At 33.3% G+C, this 25,268-nt stretch overlaps 2 protein-coding genes across 6 annotated transcripts in view; both read left to right on the forward strand.

The window, feature by feature from the left end:
- LOC127868116 (lysosomal acid lipase/cholesteryl ester hydrolase-like) overlaps nt 1–25,268 on the forward strand; it is a 165,953-nt gene that overhangs the window by 84,786 nt on the left and 55,899 nt on the right. The gene's annotated exons all lie outside the window — the stretch shown is intronic.
- On the forward strand, nt 8,963–23,781 carry LOC127868115 (uncharacterized). The gene is made up of 4 exons (XM_052409727.1): nt 8,963–9,009; nt 14,772–14,814; nt 19,263–19,345; nt 20,325–23,781. The coding sequence occupies exons 3-4, from the start codon at nt 19,268–19,270 to the stop codon at nt 21,663–21,665; spliced, it is 1,419 nt and encodes a 472-aa protein (XP_052265687.1). The 5' UTR covers nt 8,963–9,009; nt 14,772–14,814; nt 19,263–19,267; the 3' UTR covers nt 21,666–23,781.

Raw genomic sequence — 25,268 nt, forward strand, 5'->3', positions numbered from 1 at the left:
AACAGAGATCAGGGTCTCGACTTTCCGAATGTTCCCAATTTAATTATACAATAATGTACCACTGCAATTCACTTTAATGTTAGGATCGCTTACACCAAACGAAATGCAATTGAGCCAAATACTAAAGAGATGATGACACCAAAGTGCATTCCTAGGTGGAAGTAATTTGAAAGTCATACCTGTAAACGTAACGCACTTTGGTGTTGAACATCGAGATTGATGTGAAACCCAAATGTGAAACGAAGATAATAAATGATCGAGGACATGAAACCAGAGATGTTTGTTTAAAACTGGGAATACATTAGAAGAGAGTATACGTTCCGCACCCATTGCCACGTTATTTTTGTCGTCGTCATCATCATCGTCATCTTCGTCGTCGTCATCGTCGTCGTCGTCGACGTTGTCGTCTTCATTATCATCGTAATCATCATCATAATCATCAGCATCATCATCATCATAATCATCACCGTCATCATCACCGTCATTATCATCATCATCATCATCATCATCATCACCATCATCATCATCTTCTTCATCATCATCGTCATCATCATCATAATTATCATCATCTTCTTCTTCGTCGTCGTCATTTCGATCATCACAATGATTACTATTATGTTTTCATAATAATTATTGTTTCTATCGTTGTTGTTGTCGTTTTTACTATCATAATTAGTATTATTATAATTAATATTGTGGTTGTTCATAAATAATCCGACTTGTGTTATTGGATCGTTATCATACAAATTTGTATTTCTTTATATTAAGCAACAATTTTGTAACATGGGATTGAAAACAAATACATATAAACTAAATATAAATTAACAGGCAATTCTTTTGGACTGCATCGTCTAATTAGATGTAAAAGGCATTTCGAAATAGCTAACTGAATACAATGAACGTACTTTAAATTGCATTCGAATCCAATAATGGGTCATTTTTTGCATTATTGGTATGAGTGCAAAACATTATTAAAGCAATTTAACGCGTCTCAAATAACATTTCCTTACCCGACAATTAAACACAGAGTTATACAAGAACGTTATAAGAAAATATTATTAAATGTTATGTGAACAAACAATTAAATGCAAGTTAGAATAGGTATAACCATATGCAAACCATTCTGAAATATCCTTTTGACATTATTTTACACCGCTAGTATAGATGAGGAACATATATGAATACGAACGCATGTGGTGATGTAATCGTGATAATTTCACATACATGAATTCACGGAGGACGACAATGTTAACGTTGTAGCTATTCACAATTTGTTCAAGTTCTTTATAGATTTTTTATCATATAATTGGATAATACAATAACATTAGGTTTGTTTTTTGCACTTAACTTGGTAAAATAATTCAACTGAACTAATCGAAGTGGACTAACGATTTGTGGGAGATGAGTAAACTAACCAATTGTGTATGAATGTAGTCGAACATATAAATAAAGCTGTTGGTGTGTTTTCCCCATTTTATCATTGATATCAACATCATAAGCATTCTATGAAAATTTGGAACGTGCTCACATACAGGCATGTATATGAAAACACGCATTTGATGCAGAACCCCCAGGTCTGAATCCATGTTATTACTGTTGGCGAAAAGACGATGCGTCAAACATCCTTTAACCCATTACAGAAGCATCATATGTTGCTTAAGCTCCACCCGATGTATTTAACATGATAGAATATTGGTGTATAAGCGATAAGCCATGTTCAACACTTTTGTGCCAATGAAATTAAGCATGAATATCATGTTTTATATACTGTGCTTGTCAAAAGGTTCAGGTTTATAATGCTATGTAACAATTTAACAATTAGAAGACAAAAAATGCCCGTAGGATAACATACTTTGTCGATGAGAAAAAAAAGATGGTGACTTAAAGGGTGTGTCGTTATGTAATTGCTGATATGAAAGAAACAAAACAAAACACATGTGATCTGCACTAATATTTACATAAGAACATCACTCTACGCTAGACAACTCAGAGCATTAGCTAAATTAGTACATATATTACTTTATACCAGGATGTTTGAAAAATGTGACCTTGCTGAACAAAGGTTGAATTATACGTATTATGTCAAATGATTTAAACTGTGACATATTACATTGCATCGGTGTATGTTTATAACACAAATCATACCTCTGATTAAATTGCTGTAAATGTACTCAAAGATACAAATTTGTTTATCTAATGGTCAGGATTAGAGTGATATTTGTATTGTATACTATAATCTGCATATATATTATTTAAAATATGTAACCGGACACTAATGAAACACTTTTTTGCAACTACGTTGTATTATTTGAACATATTCATTATAATAATAAAATTTTTGAATATAATCTTGGTTGTAGGAGTAATTTTGGAGCAGTCGTCTTGACCTTTGTGACATTTTTTGACACTTTTTAATGTAGGTGCATATCGACTTCGCTATCGTCGCCATCAGCATCATTATATCATCAGCAACACAAACGGCGGCATAATCATAATATCATCACCATCATCAGAAACAACATTATCGCAATCAGGAAAAAACCCACATACTGTTATTCAAGCAAAGTTGTGTCGTGATAAGTTAAAATTAAGTGATGTATATATTAACGCCTTAAACAAATACTGAATGATTTCATGAGTTTGCACACAAATGCAGATTAAAAAACCAAAAACAAATCGAGTTAGTATATAAATTCCTTATTTTCGATAGTTAAGTGCTTAAAAGGCTATCCAGAGCCTTTTTTGTAAACTTGGTATGTTTCTATTTGTAAAATTGAACTTTTTTGCCAAGTTTTGTTTTGTATTAAATATGGATTTGGCAAAAATTCAAATACTGACGTATGGAGACACACTACAATACATAAAAAAACGTCATGTGAATGGCCGAATGCATTAAGTATAGACCCGTTTTGTGACACTATTTTGAGAAAAGTAACTCATAGTATCAGACAAAAGTAAGGTTTATACGTATTACACGTTGTCAATGTTAGATAGACACGTAGACCTACCAATGGATACAACTCCAGCCTGACGATCCAAGTTCTTCCTATATTATTTCTTACCATACATTCACGTACATCCTTTCACTTACGTTTGTACAGACCATTTCACGTGGAGATGATAGATATTCGCAAATATTCTTGGAAACAAGTATCTAGGAGATCGACCATGTGACGTTTACAGCCTATCGATTATTCCAATACATAATGCGCCTGATTGAAATCATTGTGTACATAATAGACGCTGGCACTCCTGCAATATATTATTTGACAGGTACATTACATTCATATATGTGTTGGGCTCGGAAAGTAGTTATCCCAAGATATTTGATTCAAATCGCATGACCAAAACTTTCAAGATGGAGACGCATTTGATATGTCAATATTTTAACATTTAAATGGTTGTGTCTCCAGAATAAGACACATTTAATTAAATTAGGCATAAATCGCCAAAACTCTAAAGAAGCAATTTTTTTTAATTAAAACATGATTACTGAACAGAATTACGACTTCAATTATTTTGAACTGAAGATATCTGCAACTAAATAAATTACCCCCGTCATTAGTTGAATGTTCTTAAATGAAACCGAAAGCGGTTTATGTGGTCAAACACGAATTATAGATTGAATCGCTGCCATTTTAACACCTGAGACTTCACTATGCCATTCAAGTACACAACATGTCAAGGATATTATGTGTTTATGTAATGCATGTTTATATTAATGGTGATGCTCAATATAGGTGTGATACAGAAATCAAAGTAACTACTTAAATGTTTACATTATGGAAGTTTTATGTATATACATTGGGCCTTACACATTTGAGACATTTGATAGCGTTCATATGTCTTTTTTGAAACCTTCAAACTAGCAGGATAAACTAACAACGACTCTATACACACTGTGTGTTTCTGTTCAACTATTTATATTACAGAAGTATGTATTTGGTATATTTATTGCAGTTTGCATATAATAAAACCTGTATATAGGTATAATATATACTTAAGTAACTTAAATGCATATTTTAAACTGTTATATGACACGTTTGAAAACAGCGAACATACACATATTCTGGATAAGTCTTAACTCGTTATAATATGGCAATGTGAGCTACATGTAAAATAGGCGTACGCATGTACATCACATATTATTTTAGATCTGCGGTATATGAATACATATTTTGAAAGTGTTTCAAAAAGGGCAACACACAACACAATATAAAACAGAAGTATTAACGATAAAAACTACGAAATTGCAATGTTTAGATGTATAAAATTTCTGTCAATCAAAGGAAAAATATTGTTATGAACTATGAAGTCAGGAAGTAGTTTTTATCTAAACAAAAAAGAAAACATTGTGGACTGTCAATTGGAACTAAAAAGCAAATACAAAATCCTGAATTGACTAGATTTGAAAAGGCCTAGTTATCTTTGGGTACATACTGACACATTTAAAATCCTTTTAAAATCTCATACCGTATCAACCATTATTATTTGAACGGATCTTATATTGGTTCATTCAATAGGTTGGCCTTTTTGTGACTAAACATGAAGAGTTTTCTTCAAAAATGTTGTTAAAACCCGAATAACACCTATTCCCAAAAGACTGATAAACATTTTTATGGAAAAGCGCGGTTGTTGTCTTCATATGGTTCATTAAAGTTATTATTTATAAAGGTTTTACCTCAATTCTCCGCATTATCAATCACGTATGGGCGTTGAACATACAATAGTCCAGTTTGGACTGCAAAATATGTATATAATTAGACACATACTGTCGGCTTAAACATCAATGTTGAATATTTAAATTTGATGTTTAAGTAAGACGTGTTTGTGCCGATGGTGTTCGCATAGACAAAAAATACAACATGTGTAAGCCTGATTTGTTCGCAATGGTTTGTCGAAAGCAATCAATGCATATAGAACGGACAAGCTTTGCTTCTACAGAAAAACAGTTGATGTCTGACATGTTACATATGAACATTGCTTTATATGCCTAGAGTGCTTAACACACCGACTCATATAGCTAAACATCTCTACCAAATGACTAGTATTCTGATTATCTGTAATGCAGGTGCAATTTAAGAATGAAAACATCTATTTAGTCGTTACGTGCTGTATTGTGACCTTTAACTGAGTTTTTACTATGACTTTAAGGTAGGCTTGTGAGTTTTGCTAAAAGCGCGTTATGTCCCGGAGGTTACCAGTATGCTATATGAAAACCATTATATATGTGTTCAAGTTATAAAGCGGAAATACCCTACTTTGTCATGTTCTGTATTTTGATTTTTGACCTTAAACTTTAACACCTACCTTAAAAGCGCACGTAATCTTGCGCGTGACGCAATATATCATGCGAATTCACCTGTGTGCGTTGTTTCAAATACATGACATGCATTATTGCTATGTATAGTCCGCTAAAGTTACAAGACAAAAAACAGGTTGTCACTCCAACGTATGGGACACCTATGAAACAAAGCGATACTTAATAAATAATGGCCAATGCGTCTGTTTAAATCCAGTTCCTAAATGATGGCAAAGTAAATATAAGCGCAAAGTTAACATAGACATGAAATAAAAACTTTCCCGAAATGCATCTGCTAAAGCAAGGGCATGTGGCCGGAGTAACCGATTGTTTTTTATCTTTCATTCAGATCAAGCATAAATAATGACAATACTTCCAACCATGTATTGTTTGGTATCTCACACAATTTGTTACTGTGATCTGCTAAATTGATAGCAATGTAGTAAACAACAATTTCGGGAAGTTATGTTTACTTCAATACTAATATGATACATACATGTTGGGAAATTATGTATCTTGATAATAATTTTACGAACTCCAAACAAACAGGAAGATTGTGGTGTTTCTATTGAAAAGCTTAACACGATAGAGATCAAAACCCGCAATATGAACAATGCAATCTAATCTAGCATACCTCACGAAACAAAACCTGCATACACGTGTGCGTATATTACATATTACATCGGTTTCACGATTCTAACTGAAGCATCAGGAAGTAAACAACAGTTCTTGTAGTTTGACATTTGTTAGCGCAAACATAACTCTCTTTGAAGTCAATCAGTGACAAATTGACCCGAATCTATCCATAAATCATGGGATTACAATCGAAGGCGAAACTAGTCGGGGCAATATGTGTTAGTATAAAGTGTATTGAGCTTAAGAGATGTTCAAACAATGTGTTATTGTATAGATTGTATAGACATCTGACGTATTTGAGTCAATGTCTATCCTTATGTTATGTAAAAAAAACACAAGCAATCTCTTAATGATTAAATAATTGCAAACATTCGTTTAGGCTTAAATTAAAAAAGAACGGTAAACACGTGTTTTAAAACATAGTGATTTAAAAGTTTATGCACCTTTGATTCTCATGACTAGTATGCTTTAACGCATAGATTGTGTGATGCATTTACAGTGTAATATCACTTTTTTGTGAAGATAACATATTTTACCATATTTAGTTTCAGTATTTAAAAGTGAACGAATTTCAAGATCGAACGTTGACGAATTATATGAGCGCAAGCCGATACAGCACTTCCATCGCTAACTGCCGCTGCGCCTTCAATTATATATTATAAAATTAACAATTTTTGTGAAGACGGTAAAATGCAAGCAGTTGTTCAACTACAAAACGATTCATAATGACCTGAGGAAACTATATTCGTACATTTCAATAACACACAATGAAGAACTATGAATTGCAACTTAAATCTATCCTTCAGATACTCATTGTAAGCAAGGACGTAAAGGCATTACGTTAATGACCACGTAAAACGCACTGCATTTATGATTGCATATACCTATTTTGTTTGTAGGGCCTTTATTCTGAATAGTTTTCTAAAATGTGTTATAGTTTATAGATTCTTAAGCGCAAGTTGTTTAACTTAATGTGTATAATTCTACATGCATTTATGAAATTCAATACATGTATTGGCTATGAAAAGTGTTTATTTGTTTGTATGTTGGCATTATCATCCGGTCTACAACTAATCAATGTCTAACTATGCCATTGCAATAAGTACTGAACAGTTTCGGATGATTCGGTTTCAATGACATATTTATGTCAGTGCATGACCTTATTTATGTTATTACTGCGACTTAGTATCTCATTCTCAAAAGTTTTGTATCGGATTCTAAATACGTTACTCGTGATAATACATGGATATGAACATTACAAAGAAAATGAAAGATCAAACGTGTTGCAATATACAGTTTGTTCTCGCCTTCAAACGGTTATACCCGAAATCATGTTATCAATTTTCACGTCAAAAAACAAAATACATAGAACGAAATACCAAGAGTCCCATGAAAATGTATGAGTCTAATGAAGATTTCCATTACTAAAAGAGCTTACTGAACAAAACGAGCCTACTAAAAAATGGCAAGTACGCGTTCTTTGTAATCGGGGGTATACACACCAATTTAATTCAATTATTTTATTTCATATGCAAAAGCGTGCATGTTAACAAGAACTCATACAAATTATTGTTTATTTATACGATTAATGAACCATTAGTTTAAAATCTGTTATCATGCTTGATATTAAATATTGCAAGTGTCCCTTTAACAAGTTATGTGTGTTTGTTTTAGAGACGATCAGATTGTAACATGTCATTTTGGTATTCCGGTGTTTTCCGTTTCTGTTAGTCAGTGGTTTCGTGTGTTCTCCCATTTTGTAAACCGATATTTCATCTTAATCGTCTCAATCTGCTGACTGTTATCATGTATCGCAGGTAAACAAGGATAGTAAACAATGGTCTTTGTTACGTCATGTAGAATCTCAATCTCGTTAAACAAAACAATTATGTTCCGCTTCTGTCAGCTAGGGAAGTTAAAGATGCAACAAAAACATGCAGTTGACTCGTTCAAGGATTGACAAAATTCCAAAATAAGATAAAAGCGCCATATATTCAAAAAGCAAGATACTCGGTATTTTAACACGCTAAATAAAACTTCTGCCCAAGGAAAAGTAACACAAAAGATAGTTTCGATAAAATTTGCACAATGCTATCAACGTCACAGACTTGGACGTGCCCCGAAAAAAGCGTACGTATTTATTGAATGTCATGCAATGAAACTACCGTTTGACCTAATTTGTAATAAAACCAGATATAAATTGTGATTGTTAAAACCATATACCTCAGTTTGTGTGGCGATTTAGGGAATCAAAGAGATGTCGAAAAAACCCGATAATACATAGCAAGTTGTTCAAATCGAGCAATTTTGTTTAAATGGTTTTGAATGATACTTATTGATCTTAATAATCACGAATACCCTTTAACACAATTATAATCTCATCCTTTGTGCTTGTAAATGCCCTCAATCTTTTTTTGAAAATTAGGAAAATTCGTCTCATGTGCCAGTCATTTTATTAAACAACTTTAACCAGACAGATAACAATATAATAATTTAAATCAAACGCCCGGTAAATAAATCAGTAATATAACACCTAAAATAATATACGCACAATAAAGTCATATGTTAATTTGTATTACAAACTTTTTTGTCTATTCGAGGGCATATTTTAAATATGGATTAATAGTGAATGACAGTAAGCTGTATACAATGAATTTGTATATAATATATATATATGTGTAGCACACATTTAATAAGTTTATATTTCCGTATAACTCGTTTTTGCAATAACTTCACTTTGTTAACGTACATGAAAGGCCCGTTTTATAATATCATTATTTTATTTTATGATTTTATTTTATTATTTGTAATATACGTATTGGACTCATGTACGACAACTTTAAACAGACGCACTGCTTTATGATGTTTTTATCAAACACAATGGCTGATCATATTACCAGACCGTAGTTGCTTTAAATGATGTGTAGTTTTTAACCATAACATTGCATTATGTTTTTCATATAACCCGGCGGTCGTTAAGACTGTCCCTAACTAGTATTAATATCTTTCAGTAGTAGATAAAACCGCGTGTGGAAACCTGTGTGAACGGTTTATGGAGTGTAACATGAAGGGTAAGTCGCCTAACGCTGTTAATTTAAATTTTACTTCTACTACTACTACTACTACTACTACTACTAATAATAATAATAATAATAATAATAATACTAATAATAATAATAAAAATGTTAGTATTATTATTTTCATTATTTCTACATATTTTGGGAATCAGTATCTTCAGTATTTTTATTAGTTGTAGTGGTAGCATTAGTAATAGTAGTAGTATCATTGTTATAATAATAATCATAACTATTAAAATAATAATTATTATTATCATTATTAGTATAATAATTATTATTATATTTCGTTTGATGACTGTTCAAGCATTTAATTATGTTACCCATACAATTTGAAAGCTGTGTAAACGTACTTGAAATATAACACACTTTCGAACTCAATTGATTTAGTAAATTAAATCGTGTACATGGCAGTGACAATTTCACGCTTATCATTTGGCATACATGGTCACCTGGAAACGATGCACGCATTATCATATATCAGACAGAGTGGTTAACGCGTATGTTGAACTGTGAGTTGTAATTAAGCACGTTAATTGTTTATATCAACACAACCAAGCCTAATCATAACAATGCTGGCTATTGTATCTGGGTTGAATGTAGGGTACTTACTTCTTACTTTTAGCTAAATGTAAATTGCTAAATAATACCAGTGGATCGGATATATAAAGACAGTGCAGTTATATTAAAGTCCAGTGATGAATTTAAAACATATACGTGTTGAATGTGTCAAACAAAACGTATGCAATAATGCGTTGTTCATTCAACTACTTGATAAGTGTTCGCTACAAAATATAAATTTATATTTTTAATTGATGGTGTATGTAGGCAAAACCTTTACCGAATTTATGAGCGTAATCACACTAGATGATCCAAATCTTTAACACTCCATTACAACATGTATAATGAATATGAAAAGAAATATAATAATGTTGAATATTGGCAAATATGATCTTTAACAAATTACACATATAGAACTTAAGATAACATGATAATATTGTCTAGCCTTATCAAGCTTATGTAGGCGAGCGTATGCTCAACTAACACAGCCAGTATTGAACTCGCAATGGCCATCGTGTCTGGAAGTATTAACTGTAAATAATGCATGTATTACACGATAGGTTTAACCTACCAACATAAGTGTATGCCCATCATGTTAAATTGCCCGAAACGAAAACGGTGTAATGATTCAAAACACATGGTAATACAACCACAATACATATAAACAGCGACTTAACAGTAACCATACATTCCAATGGTGCAGTGGATCAATGTACGGTTCCTAAGCGGAATCGCACATGTTTTAATTAGCTATTACATATGTATGTTTTACTATTAATGTAAACTATAATCACTGTTTAGTTATAAATGACTGATTAATGATAGGAACATAATTGAAATCTATTTAAATATAGTTGTTTTTCTTGTGTTTTTTTTCGCACAATATTGTATATACCATATGATTTCACGAAATAACCCGTTTGCATTTACTATTCTTTAAAGGGACTGTCAACCACGAATGACGAAAAAATAAAAGTTCTAAAGTACCGTATTTTGTTACAATTATAAGTTAATATTGATTAAAATTTCACGACTGGTATATTACATTACTTGAAAAAAGTTCATATTGTCAGTATATTCGGTAATAAAATTTCGCGATGTGAAATCGAAAGTACATCGGGAAAATATGTGATATAACGATAAACACACTATAAATAACGCGAGTATATTTATCATTTTATATATAAAATATATACAATTCACTACGCATGCACAATTTGCATTCCTGGGTTTACCACGTGACGATGATGATTAATCTACTGGCGTCATTTAAAGTTAACTAGTAGTTACCTGGTAGACATACCCAGTAAAATTTAATACCGAATATACTGAAAATATGAAAACTTAAAAACTTTTTGCAAGCAATGTAATATACCAGTCGTGATATTTTAATCAAAATAAACTAATAATTGTAAAAAAATACGGTATTTTACAACTTTTCTTTTCTTCGTCGTCGTGGTTGACAGTCCCTTTAAAGTATCAGTGTATCCAGTAGTATCGTTATACAGTCAATCAACATCATGTTTTACAAATTGTTTTAATGCATAATTTCACATACAGTTATGCTAGTGATTAATGTCAAATATAAACAATAATTAAACAGATGTGCACAATTTTAGTCCTTAACTTGACATAACCGTTTTTGGGGTTTTTGCTGTTACAAATAGGTTATTTGTCGAAGTGCGGCCATTCTATGCATAAGATTAGACATGTGGCTTTAATTAAGAGTTTTTAATATACATGCCATTTATAATTGTAATTTTAAATCAGTTTCGTTTATACAATGAAATACTCATGGAAGACAGGTTAAAGGGGCCTTCTCACAAATTTTGCCATTATTGAAGTTTGTCATTAAATGTTTTATATTGATACATGTAAACATCGGATATAAAAAGCTCCAGTAAAAACAATAATAACATTTAATAAAGACAAAACTTAACCCTCAAGCTGGGCTCGAACCACTGACCCATGGAGTAAAGGTCTATCGCTTATACCACTCGGCCATCCGTGCTCATTCAGTGAGTGATGTATTTTATACTTTAAATAAGCAATCCTCGAAGTTTTCCAAAATATAACGACAGCAACTGAACTTTCAAAAATATTCAATCGTTCGCGTTGCAACGCTTTATAATTTTCAAGTTTTTATACCGTCAAAAGATGAATATAATGGATATTTAAGAGCATGATAAATGTTCAGTATTACCGTTTACTCACAAATATCACAACTGCAACGAAAATGTGCGAATCTGATTTTTTTATTTTTTGTCATTTTACCAAAACGTGAAAAGGCCACTTTAAACCTAACAAATACATGTTCATATTTTACCAGATTTTTCGCGAAATATATGTTATTACTGTTCAGCGTACTCACCGTGGTTACTATGGAAACGATTAGTTCTGCAAACCACACTCACTTAAGTTTGTTCGGATGTGTTCATTTCCTGTATGTAACTTACGGCCCCGAAGTGTATTATGATGCATCTATAACTGCATTGTTATATTACCATTTATTTCCATTTGAAAAGCATTTTAAAACATACATTCAAAGCAATAAACCTTATTTATTTATGTTAATTAAAACCATAATAATACAATCATTTAAAACAATAGTAGTTTTGCATACAACATGTTGATACACATATAAGAGTACACATCTTTCCTACGCGTATTGTGTGTACACCTGCCATATACGCGTGTTAAAGACATTGTAAAAAGTGTGTATATTCTGTTTAGGAAGTCCTTAATATATAATTTTAAATAATGAATAATACTAGTCAATTACTTTACTGATATTGTTTATTGCAAAGCCTTTCGCCACATATTTTACATATCGAGACATTACGAACTACTTTCCTCCTGCGATTCGCGCGATGAGCAACACAACAATGAATCCATTTTGACCATATTGAATGTGTTATAATGCACAATAGAACACTAGCATACACATAGTATCTTCCGACTGGAAAATATAAATATATGTTGTTATTTTTTTCTGGCTAAAAAAGAAAAGAAATGCAAGATCTGAACACACATAGTAAATAGCTACACCACATACATACCTAAAAACAGATTTTAACACCACATATATCCCAGATTAAACTTTACTTAGAATTTTATACTTGAAGAGCGTTGCATGCGTGCTTTGGGAAGCAAAGTTTAATGAAACAATAGCCATATATTTCATCTCCTCTGTTGAAACTTAAACTCCCTATATTCCCTATAAAATGAAAATCTCTGTTGATTATTTATTACCATGAACACACGATGAAAGTTGATCAGTATTTATATTCTGTTGTTTACTTCGTGTGCTTGCGGAACAGTATAATCAAATCAAAACATTATTTCACAGTACACAACAATGTTCAATGGAAATTCGCATACATGGCTTTTAAAGCCTAAATTTAAATGCTATCAAATCGATTTCTTGCAAGAAAAAAAAACACACACATAACAAAGGCTAATCTAGATTTACTGTACTTAATTGGATAATGTACAATTGTAATCTGGAATATGTCGTTTACATGTTTGGTGATATAGATCATTGTTTCCGACATATATTAAGACCAGAGTGTTTCTTTAAAGTTCAGATATACGGCTGACAAAATGACATAATCTCGAATAATATGTTTAGGTAGGCAGTTAGGCTTTTTTTGTTCACAAAACGTATATGAAGGTTCACTGAAATTCAAATAAATGTGTGTTTACAATACATTCTTAAACACGTGTGCATTTACTACAGGCTCGTTTTTAAATGGACAAGACTGTAAAATATATCACTATATTTCATAATGAAAATATAAATATTCTTGATAATCAACAATGACAGCAATTTCTATAATATTTATTGATGTTCTATATATTAAGTAACGTTTTGTGTTATGTGCAAATAATGTGTATTTTTCGTCTAATGGTAAACGTTTAATGCATCGTTCACAGTCAACAATGGACAAATACTTATATGCATTGTTTACAGCCAAACACTGACAAATAATGATATTTAAATAATTATATCAAATTTGCATACGTTGTATAACAAACAAAAATAAATCAACCATCGGGCTTGGTGTCTTTTTCGGCTGGGATTCTATTGGGATTGAAACGTTAAAGCGAATATGTTTAAACTAACTACTGTCTAATTTTTCTGTTATTGATAGGGAAGGAACCATTTGGACAGGTTTGTATGATTCAATATGGATAGTTGAAACGAACTAAATATGTTATTATAATTTACAATTTTTCTCAAAGTATATTCTTTATGGAAAGGATTTATAATGTACGCGTAAGAATGCTACGCGAAACGCAACGGTTATTTATTAGATAAAGTATATCGCTTTTAAACTCATTTATGATAGTGTGAAGTCAAAAGTGAATGCTATTTTTGTTAAAGGAACGTCAAAATGAATTGCAAACTTGAGAGACGTTAAGATGTGCACTAAGATCTGTGTTTAGCCTGCGTTCCGATAAACATATATGTTCACGTCTGCGTGTCTTTTTCAAATATTGTTACGTTTATGATGACGTTAAAACTGCATCTTTCATAATACACCATTGACGAAGGCACAAGTTTAAATTAATATATACACACTCCAAAGTATTTTGACAGTTTTGAACCTTGGAATAATAAAATACCAGAGTAAATCGGCAAGTTTACGGTTGCAGAATGACAATTCCTGGTAGCGACGTTCACGGATGGAAGTATAAAAATTCCAGGAAACGCAATTCATTACTTCCAAATGAAATGACCCTGCTTAACTTAGTCAGTTTAATGGAAAATTTCGGTCTTATGTTAACAGTATTTTAGCTTGGTGAAAATATTTTTTAAATACATTAATTCATTAATAATTATGCATAATTTATCACACTTTCTGATTCATTTAACTGTCACCCATTAAACTGTCGCGGAAATCGACGATAAAGCTACATGGGTCATCATTGCCCAATCGGCGTTTAATTGTGTTAATTGTCTGTTGCAACATGTCCGCATGTTTTCGCAAGCTTAAAATGCGTTCCGGCGAAACTGTTTTACTGTGTGTTGCACCGTGATTGTAGAGCCCTTTGTTTAATGACTTCGACAAGATTAGAATTAATCCAGATTATAGCGGAGTATTTGACATAATAAGACTATTTCGCTAAAGTTGTTTTCTGACGGTCTTTATTTTTGTTAAACGTCTTAATTTCGTTTTTATTTGCCTTTTCAGACTTAGTCCGGCTTTTAAAGATATTCATCGTTCTCCGCATGAGGTTTGTACGTTGGAATTTTAGTTTAAAGTCCCCTTCTGTTGGTCAGCATCCTCAGATGAAATATGGCCTCCTTAGGTAATTTAAAAGGAAATGTCACTGTTCTTGTCGCTTCTGTATCACTTCCTACCAGTATAAGGCTGTCTGTAATCAGACGCCCCATGACTGCTTTAGCCAGACCGTATACTTGTGAAGTTTAACTGTGAACAGAACGTTAATCATTGAAATGCTGGCAGTTAAACGGTGCTCGTTTGTCCTATAATAGTATGCTTAGAATTCATATCATAGGGATTATTGATCATGTAGAAATATCACTGTATGCGCTTGCTACATAGTTACGTCCAATAAGACGAACACAACGCGACAAAGGTTTTATTAAAGTTTATAATGTGTATTTACACGACACTTTGAATTCCACAAGGTAGGTTAAGCAAACACTTATACATACGGGCCCCTTATTAGAGGTCCCTCAACTCTAAGAAAACTACGCCGAACTCTACCGCTATCAGACGTTAACAGGTTCCAGACTAAGTGGTTTATTTACAAGATTAGGCTGGTACATATGTACTCATTGTTTTATCTGATCGTAAACGCATCACCAGTCTGTCTAATGATTAGTGACTACATGCGGGAAAGAGGTATTAAATGGATAATTACATATTCATTAATTGAAAACTAGAAATGGCGCGGCAGAGGCCTACGCGTATCCCCACGCCGCATGTTCGACTCAGGGGCACCCCAGGGTTGGTAAAGGAGCCATGCATTGTTGAGATTAACCGTATTGTCATAAGAGATGTTCAGTATTAATTCGAAGTAAATCGGTGTAGAAATGAAGAAGTTAATGTAAAAACAACTAAAAAATGAGTGAAAATCTCTGACCCGGCTCCACCCAAACCCTCATAACGTTTAACCCAGGGGTCAGATCAAATTCCAAATAGTGCACTGTCTCACATGTGCTCATAGCTATCATGTGTATAAGTTTCAAGGTTCTAGTGCTAATAGTGTAGGAGGAGATAGTGGCCAAGACGGACGGACGGACAGACGGCGGAGATAACCACATAATAGATTTTAAAATCTAAAAGCGGACCCTAAGTTTAAGGTCAAGGTCACAGGGGTAAAAAAAAATATGCGGATGGAAAGGTCTTGTCAGGATACACATTCGTACCAAATATGAAAGCAATATCTGAATCGACACAGACTATGAGCTTTTTGTTAATCGCAGTCGCAGATTTCGAAACCTGAACGCGGACCCCAAGTTCAAAAATGTCATGCGCATGGAAAGGTGTTGTCCAGATAGACATGCGTATCAACTATGAAAGCAATATCTGAAGGGACACAGTAGGTATGAACCTTTTTCGAATCGCGGTCGCAGATTTCGAAACCTGAACGCTGACCACCAGTTCAAGGTCAAGGTCACAGGGGTAAAAATTGTATACGCATGGAAAGGTGTTGTTCAGCTACACATGCATACCAAATATGAAAGCAATACCTAAAGAGACACAGTAGTTATGAGCCTTTTTTTAAGCGCGGTCGCATATTTTGAAACCTGAACGCTGACCTGAAGTTCAAGGTCAAGATCACAAGGGTAAAAAATTGTATACGCATGGAAAGGTGATGTCTAGATACACGTGCATACCAAATATGAAAGCAATATCTGAAGGGACACAGTAGTTATGAGCCTTTTTCGAATCAAGGTGCCAGGAAAATCTCTGACCCGTCCCCACCCCAACCGCCATAACTTTTTACCCAGGGCTAAGATCAAAATTCCGTCGCCGTCACCGTCGCACATACGCTCATAGCTACCATGTGTGTAAGTTCCAAAGTTCTAGTGCTAATATTGTAGGAGGAGATAGTGACCAGGACGGACGGACGGCGGAGATAACCACATTATCCCCACTTTTTCTGGGGATAACAATGACGCATATATGCACAATTGTCGTGAACATAGATATTTGAATATTAACTTTAACAATTAATAAACAGCATTTGTGGCCACGGAAATCTTATCAATGTTGGTGTGTATCGGAAATGTTAAGATAGACTTATGATACATTTTGTTGTTTACAACTTATCTAATGTACTGCATGACTCGCTGATACGTTTCTGATACGTTCGAATCGGCTCTAGTCACATACAACTGACCTAGCGTAGTCCCCGTTATATGACTTCCGGTATATGAAGTCTTGAAAAAAGTGCACTATAAATTGATCATTTATGTTCGCTGTAGTTAGTACTGGTACCGTCAATAAATACGGTTGTTTCCATAGATTGTTTATGCCGCGAGTTATTTGATATGGTATCAATGAAAGACAGTAATATATCGTCTCTTCTTTTGGTCGCAGTTATTTATGCATGTGTCTTAAGTCTGAAACTGCCGAAATTGCCAGGAAGTTAATGTAATCCTCGGTAAAACAGATTGTGTTGTTTGCTTCCATTAGATGTCTTAAGAAGCAATCGGAAATCTCCGGGCGATATTTTACTGTTAAGTTGTATGTTATCGATTTTGATCGTATCGTTTCAATTTGGGCACTTGTTCATTCTTCAGTGTGGGTGAATATTGATTTCAGAGTTTTATGATCTGTAATGAATGTTAATTTTGACCCGAACGAGTGCACACAAACATGTTTGTATCCGAAGACAGATGTCAAAGTGTCGCGTCCTGTTTGTGAATATTGTTGTTCTACGCGGCTTCCAAACGCAACGATTCAGTATTCGTGGATCAATATCACTGAATAAACTACAAGACAGACTAGCATCCAATTATTCAAGTTAACAACTTACACTTTAAAAACCAGGTCTCGTATGGCGTTTGCATTTGTCTTGTATTAACGTTCACTTGAGGCTAAAGCGCACTGTACCATATAAAGGTGTTATATGTTACCTTAATAAAGGCATCAACATATAAGTGTCCACGGTCTATGCGCTGCTACCATACGCAACAATTCAGTTTCATGGATCAATATCGCTGAATAAACACTGGGCTAGCATACGATTATTCAAGTTAACAGCTTACATGTTGAACACCAGGTTTCGTTTGGCGTGTGTATGAGTCTTGTATTAACTTTTACTTGAAGCAAACCCGCACTGAGCCCTGTAAAGGTGAATTTCCGTTACAGTCATTACGACATTTACATATTTGTGTCCACGGCAAATGTTCATTGTACAATTACATGGCGCCGGCAAAAACAATGCGTTCATTAAACGATTTCCAAAATAAATTAAAAAGCAATACAAATATATAACCGATTTGATATCATTATATGTTCTCAGAAAATATTTAAAGTTAAGTTATATTTATTCGGCATTTCACCGAAAGCAAACTGACATTATAGTATTTATTCACGTATGTCATTCTTCAGATAACGTCCTTTTCGTTAAGCAAAGTCCATGAAGAGGTGTATATCGTTTCTCATGTTGTTTCAAAATGAAGTGTTAAACTCATTATATAAATTCATTATTTATAAACATGAACATTTATACTATAAAGTATAAAATATAAATTGTTGCAGATGTTTTTTATAATGTTGTTTTTTCTTTTGCGTGAAGAATATTCTTAGTTTTTTGAAAGACGACATCTGACTCTCGATTACACTAGCTTCTTGGCGGTCCACATATCACATCAGTACAAGTCGCGCGCAAGACTCCATTTTCTAACATTTCGCGCCGGACAACAACTTTACTGATCGGTCACGGACACGGTATTACATTGTCTGTCATTGTATTTAGTAATCCTAATGATACTATCGTTCAATATATTCTTACTTTAACTTTATTCAGATATTTAAGTCATGATAACGCAAACAAACAATAGCATAATGCATCAAATACACCTCAATGTACTAATGTTTATTTAGCCATCGCACCAGGTGAGCGCACTTAATTACCGATAAATGTTCCCACTTCATTGATGTTATTATTTTATCAGTAGTTTTGTTCGTGGCTTCGCACAAACCCCGTTACAATATCAGTCAATTAATATTCTATACATATTTACTACCATTTATTACAACGGTTGAGATTTATAAGAGGCCATGGAACGCCGTTTCTTTTCAGAAAATTAATATCCCTCGCCCAAGTATTTTTAATGACGTATGTTGTTTAATTCGGTGGAGTCATATAACTTGCATATGGCCTGGCTAGATCAATTGAACTATTATTATGTATAAGGAAGGCATGTTTCGTATAAGACGTATCTTCAACACGAAGGGACGCCATCTTATTTGCGTTTTTCATTGAAAAGCAGATTGATGAACGCTATTACGCATTACTGCAACAAATCAATATGTAACAAACATGTCATTGAAGACCAGTTTATGTGTATTAAGTATATGCATAAGTATTCCGAATCGTGTATATAAAATTTACTTATTCTTATTTCATGACCATTAACTGAATTATTGCAAACGCTCTGGGCAATATAAGATCTTCTACGATCTTATTTCATAATTCAGTATAGATGGCTGAACGTGGCTCGAGACGAAATGATCCAGGAGGGTTCTCTGTACAGAGCAGTGTGTCCAGCCGACAAGACTTGGTAAAATGAAATTTCGAGTGCGGTTTGTTTCCAATTAAAAATGATATTTCCGGCATTGTTTTTCCCGTCAGTGTCGGCACCTTCCCCGTAAGATATTGCAAAATTAACTTTAATGAACCCAAATGGTGTGATGTTTGCATAATTAAAAGCAGGTATGCGCTTACGGCTTCAAGACGAAATAACAACCTTAAACTCCTAATGCATGTCAGTAATTGGTCCAAAAAGTATATATGGACCTTCTTAAAATTATTTAAGCACAAAATTTACACATCCGATCTCGGGAATCTTCTAAAAATAAACTTATCATTGTCTACACATTGCAAAGTACGACGATACATGTTTTTTTTTGCAAAACAACTGTGTTGCAGAGTTTTAACACATATTATTAAAGAACTGTTTAAATGCCAAGCAGTTGTATTTTACCACAATACGTTAAAACTATATATAATTATGGTAAATTATATTGCGCAAATCAAGTCAATTTTTAATTCATATCAATGTGGATAAACTAAAGTGTTATGTTGTAACATTATCAGACAATATATTGTAATAGAGTATCAATGAATGTCAGGAATATATCGACTCTTCGCTTTCGTATATTTTGAGAGTGTCTTAATTTAAACCGTGTAAATTTAATCAATTTAATCTATTATGCTTGGCATTCATTGAATATTCAATAAGCATACATACACATGAAAATTCAGTCTATTTTAACTAATTATTGCTTTTAAATTAGCCACATCGGATGTCAGATGCAGGCGTAATCGGCATTTCAGGAATCATTCCATATGTTAAGTAGTTTTGTGTACATTCACGATGAGTGTTAGATGTACATTATTGTCCACTTTTCAAGTAAATATAATGACATCATGAACATGTATCCAAATTTTAGTATAGCTGATTAAGTTGACGACTATCCATAGCATGTTATTTATGATATAAATATAGCATGTGTCTATTTAATGGAAATATATTTTAGGTCCAGTGGGAAAATGGCTCCATTGAGACATGCACTCTTATGAGCTGGCTCGGCTATGGACCGGAGATCATACAGGCTCGGAGAGACGCATACATGGAGTGGGGCAGGCTTATGACTGCAAGGGCGTGTGGAGCTGCAACGGTCATTTTAACGGGTAGCAAGGCTGAGGGGCTGACCCGCTTCCTAGAAAGTGATAGAGACATAATGTTTGTACACAGTAGTGCCATGTGCATAGAAGATGGTGTTAATGCTGATAACTCTCCTAGAGAGATAACCGTGTTTAGATCTTACAGTCGTATGAGTTACCCAGGCCACTGTATACTGCTACTAGAGAGACGCGGTACAATTATAGACTCTGAACTAAACGATGCGTTGTGTGATAATGGGTATGGTCAAGAACTCATAAGCAGTGATTTATATGTACATAGCTTTTCGAAGTTTCAATTTGAGGAAAGCATAGTGCAGCATGATCGCGCGGGGCCGTCAAGGCCTGTTACACTGCACGGTGGATTACACAGCGACTTAGTACATGCATTTCGTTATAACTGCCCAAACATCCTGTCACAATGGGCTTCAAGACCCCGCTACTGGCCGCTACCGAAAGTCGTTCAGCAGGTCGTATCACTTGGAGCATTTCTTTCGCCTGTTGGATTTAAAGGCAGTGAATATCAACATGTTGAATGGAGAGTTTGTTTTAACACTGCGGAAATCGAACTAGTAAATAATCTCAATGACACTCAAATTAAAGTGTATGTTTTATTGAAAATGGTTAAACGCGATGTATTAAATCCACTTAAGAAAGAAATTTCATCGTACACGTTGAAAAACATTGTTTTATGGATAGCTGAAAATAATCCTCAGTCCTCGTTTCATGAAAGAAGTATGTTGCACTGGTTGCATGAAGGATTAGATGCGCTAAGAGTTGCATTAGTCACCCGAGAGCTGCCATATTATATGATTCCAAATAGAAATTTGATGGCCGCATGTGGACTGGAAGAAGAACAACAGCGTACATGGATAGCCACGCTTACAGAAATGATGGATGAAGGTCCCAGGATGATCCTGAGACTTCCAAAAATACGACAAGTACTCATTGCACATCCTGAACCATTCCGATGGTACACCAGGAGGAGAACGGAGATTGAGTTGCTGCGGCTCATGATCATGAACAGAATGGCACTCTGCATGGATGAGAACGGGGAAGTTGACGAGACACATGTTACACTGCAGACATTACATAATCGCGAAAACATGATTTTAAGAGAGTTTTACCTGAGGATGAGTATGGAAGGGAGTCGAGTTAATAACCTTAATGATGTTTTAGAGGGAATGTTGATGTAAAGCTTTTACTGTGATAGATTAACCAGATACTAGGCATGTATAACACTCATTTACAAATTGTGTGTACGTTCATCCTTCGAAGTAATTCAGATAATTGTTGAGAAGAATGTGATAATAACAACGACTTCACGGAATTATTATTTGGTCATTAATTGATGATAACTTTCAGACGTACCTTGAAAATGTTTAAAAATGTGAACAAACTGTTTTACAATTGTCTTGTTGACAGTCAACTGTAACCTTTACCAGGGCAATAATATTTGCTTAACTTTATTTAAAAAAAAATCTTCTAGGTGACAAAAGTTTACAAAAAATAAAGTTGAATGATTGCTACATTTTACATGATCGTAAACTACTATGTATGTATCTCTCTTGGAAACCAGCGGTATCATATAAAGGTATGCATATAAATCGTTTTAAAACTGATAGTAGTTGCTAGCATGTTGTCTATGTATTTAATAATGCGACTTTTGTGTATTTGTGTATGCGTGTTTGGAAATAAGTCGTAATATTATTATTTGTATTTCCGTCTTTCAAGCTACAGTTTTACTTGGTGCGTTGTTGGTATTGTTAACGCATGTATACCTATTCAATTTATGTATTACTGGTAGTCAACTGGTTATGTTGCAATCGCAGTACATGTTTAGATAGCATTCATGTTTTTCTAGTTGATAATAAACAGTTATTGTGAGCGGCAATAGTATGGGCAACGTAGTTAATACATTAATATTGCAATTATCGATAAAAATGTTGCACATCTGTGTTCGTTCATACCTCTAAAATGTCTTCAATAACGCAATTGTTGAAACATAGTGCAGTTATTAAGAGTGAATTGATTAAACTACTTGTGTAAGATTGATAGGAAATAAAGTGTGTTTGTATCATGTGTATATAATCTTTCAATCTACATTTTCACTTGATGTATGATTGGTATTGTTTGCTTATTTGCACTTAATGAATATATGTATTACTGGTAGTTTTTAGTCCACAGGTTATGTTGTAATTGCTGTACATGTATCGAAACATTATTGCTTTTCTCTTTGCATATAAACACTTATTGTTATTTGCAATATTGTCCAAAATATATTGACCAAATATTGGTGCAATTATAGATAAAACGTGTGCATATTTGTGTTCATTCAAACCTCTAAAATGTCTTCAATAACGCAATTGTTGCGTCAACATAAAATAAACATAGTGCAGTTGCTTTATGCGAATTGATTTAACTACTTCTCATGAAAAATCATTATTTTTCGTGGTTTCGGCTGAACACGTTAAAGTAAACTTTTATTCGAAACAGATAATTTTTTCTCATTAGTATTATATTATTGATGTTTTTATGCGGAAAGATTTCCACACATAATAAACGTTAGGTTAGATTTTTGTGGAATCTAGTTATACCGTTAATCTCGATTTTCGCTCTTAGCGTATGTATGCTTTGTTGTTGTTTTTTTTTTTCGTTTTTTATAGCGTGATTACCGTATTGCTTAAGTCATTGGTGTGTATGTGTTATGTACCACTTTATTGTGTTATCTTCCTATTGAATTCATATACAAAGGCAAGTTATAAACAACGTCTTTAATGATCTCGCTTTAGGGTTAATGCTGATAAAATGTTTATTTCTGAAGATGATTTGATAGATTTTGTTTAAATGTCGCTTTGATACAACGGATGGAAATTAATCACTTTTTGTGTTATGTGATCATATTGATAGCATTGGTACTGTTGCTGTAAATTCATTGAACTAAATAATGTCTCTTCTAACTTATTGATACAAATATTGATGATTTGAGTGACATAGATCGTTGTAGGTTCGGTTATTCATACCATTTTTATTGCTATATGGGATTTATTATGGTCGATATGTTAGAAATTGTTTTAATTGCTATATTTATATATATGTGTGTATGTATTTAACAGGTATACATGCACCACGTAACATTTCATATTTTCTTTCGTTGTAAATACAGTAATCACGTAATGTGTTTTCTTTCTTTGAATATATTAATACAATGTGTATACTTATATATACTGATATACAAGCTTACTTAAAATATAAAATAAACAGTAGGTAAATTCTAGCTGTGCTAACAAATATTATTTTACGCTATCGCCGAACGTCAATAACAACGTATCTGCAAATTTACATTTGAAATATATTGAATATTTTTGTAATTTGCATACATTGCCAACTTTATTAAAAGCGTATGGGTGCCTTTAAGTGTTGTGTTAAAATAAACTTATGAACGACATTATTTATAGTTAATCATGATACGCGTTATACACATATACTACATTTAAGTCGATGATGTGCACAAAGCAAATCATAACTAAAATTGCAATGACATACATGCATATTTGTATTTGCACAACTGCTGCCAGTAAATAAAACTCAACATCAAAGCTGCCAGGGCATTTTCAAATACCATTTTGGGCATATGATTACATACATGTCCTGAACATTTCACGTTAGATTGATGATATATTATATTACAATACGCGAACCGTACTTAACTGATTACATTTGTTTCCTCCCGTCCTCTGTATCTGAATGGAATACTCTTTTCAATAACATTCAAATTCTGACTCGATCCACTCATTTAAAAGGCTAAGAGATCGGTCGATGTGTTATCCAACATTTGCATTTGACGAAAGACGCCGTGTAATGTTACAAACACACATACCAACAAAGTGTATCGCCTAAATTAAATATATTTTTAGATACAAAACCTTGTATATGGAGGATCAACTAAGAAACCAATGTGTTATGTTTTGAAATGTCAAAATATGTAAATATTTAAGAATAAATTTTAACTACTATATTCCATAGATCCATGTATACTGTACGTGTCTATCATGGTCCAGTATCAGTCATCAACAGCAGCGGCACTGATGGCAAGTGATGGTGGGAGTTGAAAACAATGAAAGAATGTTTTTTTTAAAGTAAAGACGACAAAATAGGGCATGCAATAGAACGATATACACACGCATCTAAGAATTGACCAAATACATGTAAAAGTATTGTTGATTTGTTATTAAGCACAACATGTTGTACATGTACGTGGTAACATGTATTTATATGAAACGGCCACCGGAAAAACTTTGCGAAACCGAAATTTCGCAAACTTAAGTAACATTTTTCTTGAAGATTTGCTAATTTGTGATAAAGTATAAGATAAAAGTCTTACTTGTGATTAATAATTGGTTATTTTTGCTTAAATAACGCGTTTTCTTCACTATGATCTTTATTTGCAAAGGTGGGGTTTCCATGGGATTTTTGTATAACCCATGGGATTTTTGTATATCCCATGGGATTTTTCTTTACCCATGGGATTTTCGGTTTCTCCAATTTGATTTTTCTCCAGCTTTTTTATGGGAGAAAAAATCTCATGGGATTTTCAAAAAAATAAAACACGTTTGTTTAGGCTAAGTTATCGATTTTAAAATTTGTTAAAGCATTTGTGCTTATTTTCGTTCAATTTTCGTTGATATAAAAAAATCGCATTTTGATTTTTAGAGATTTATTCATGTAACGTTCAGAAACACTACATTTTAACAAATGATGAACAATTATCGCGATTTAAACGCGTTAAATCGTGTTTA

The sequence above is a fragment of the Dreissena polymorpha genome, chromosome 2 (assembly GCF_020536995.1).
Source record: "Dreissena polymorpha isolate Duluth1 chromosome 2, UMN_Dpol_1.0, whole genome shotgun sequence".
Lineage (NCBI taxonomy): Eukaryota > Metazoa > Mollusca > Bivalvia > Myida > Dreissenidae > Dreissena > Dreissena polymorpha.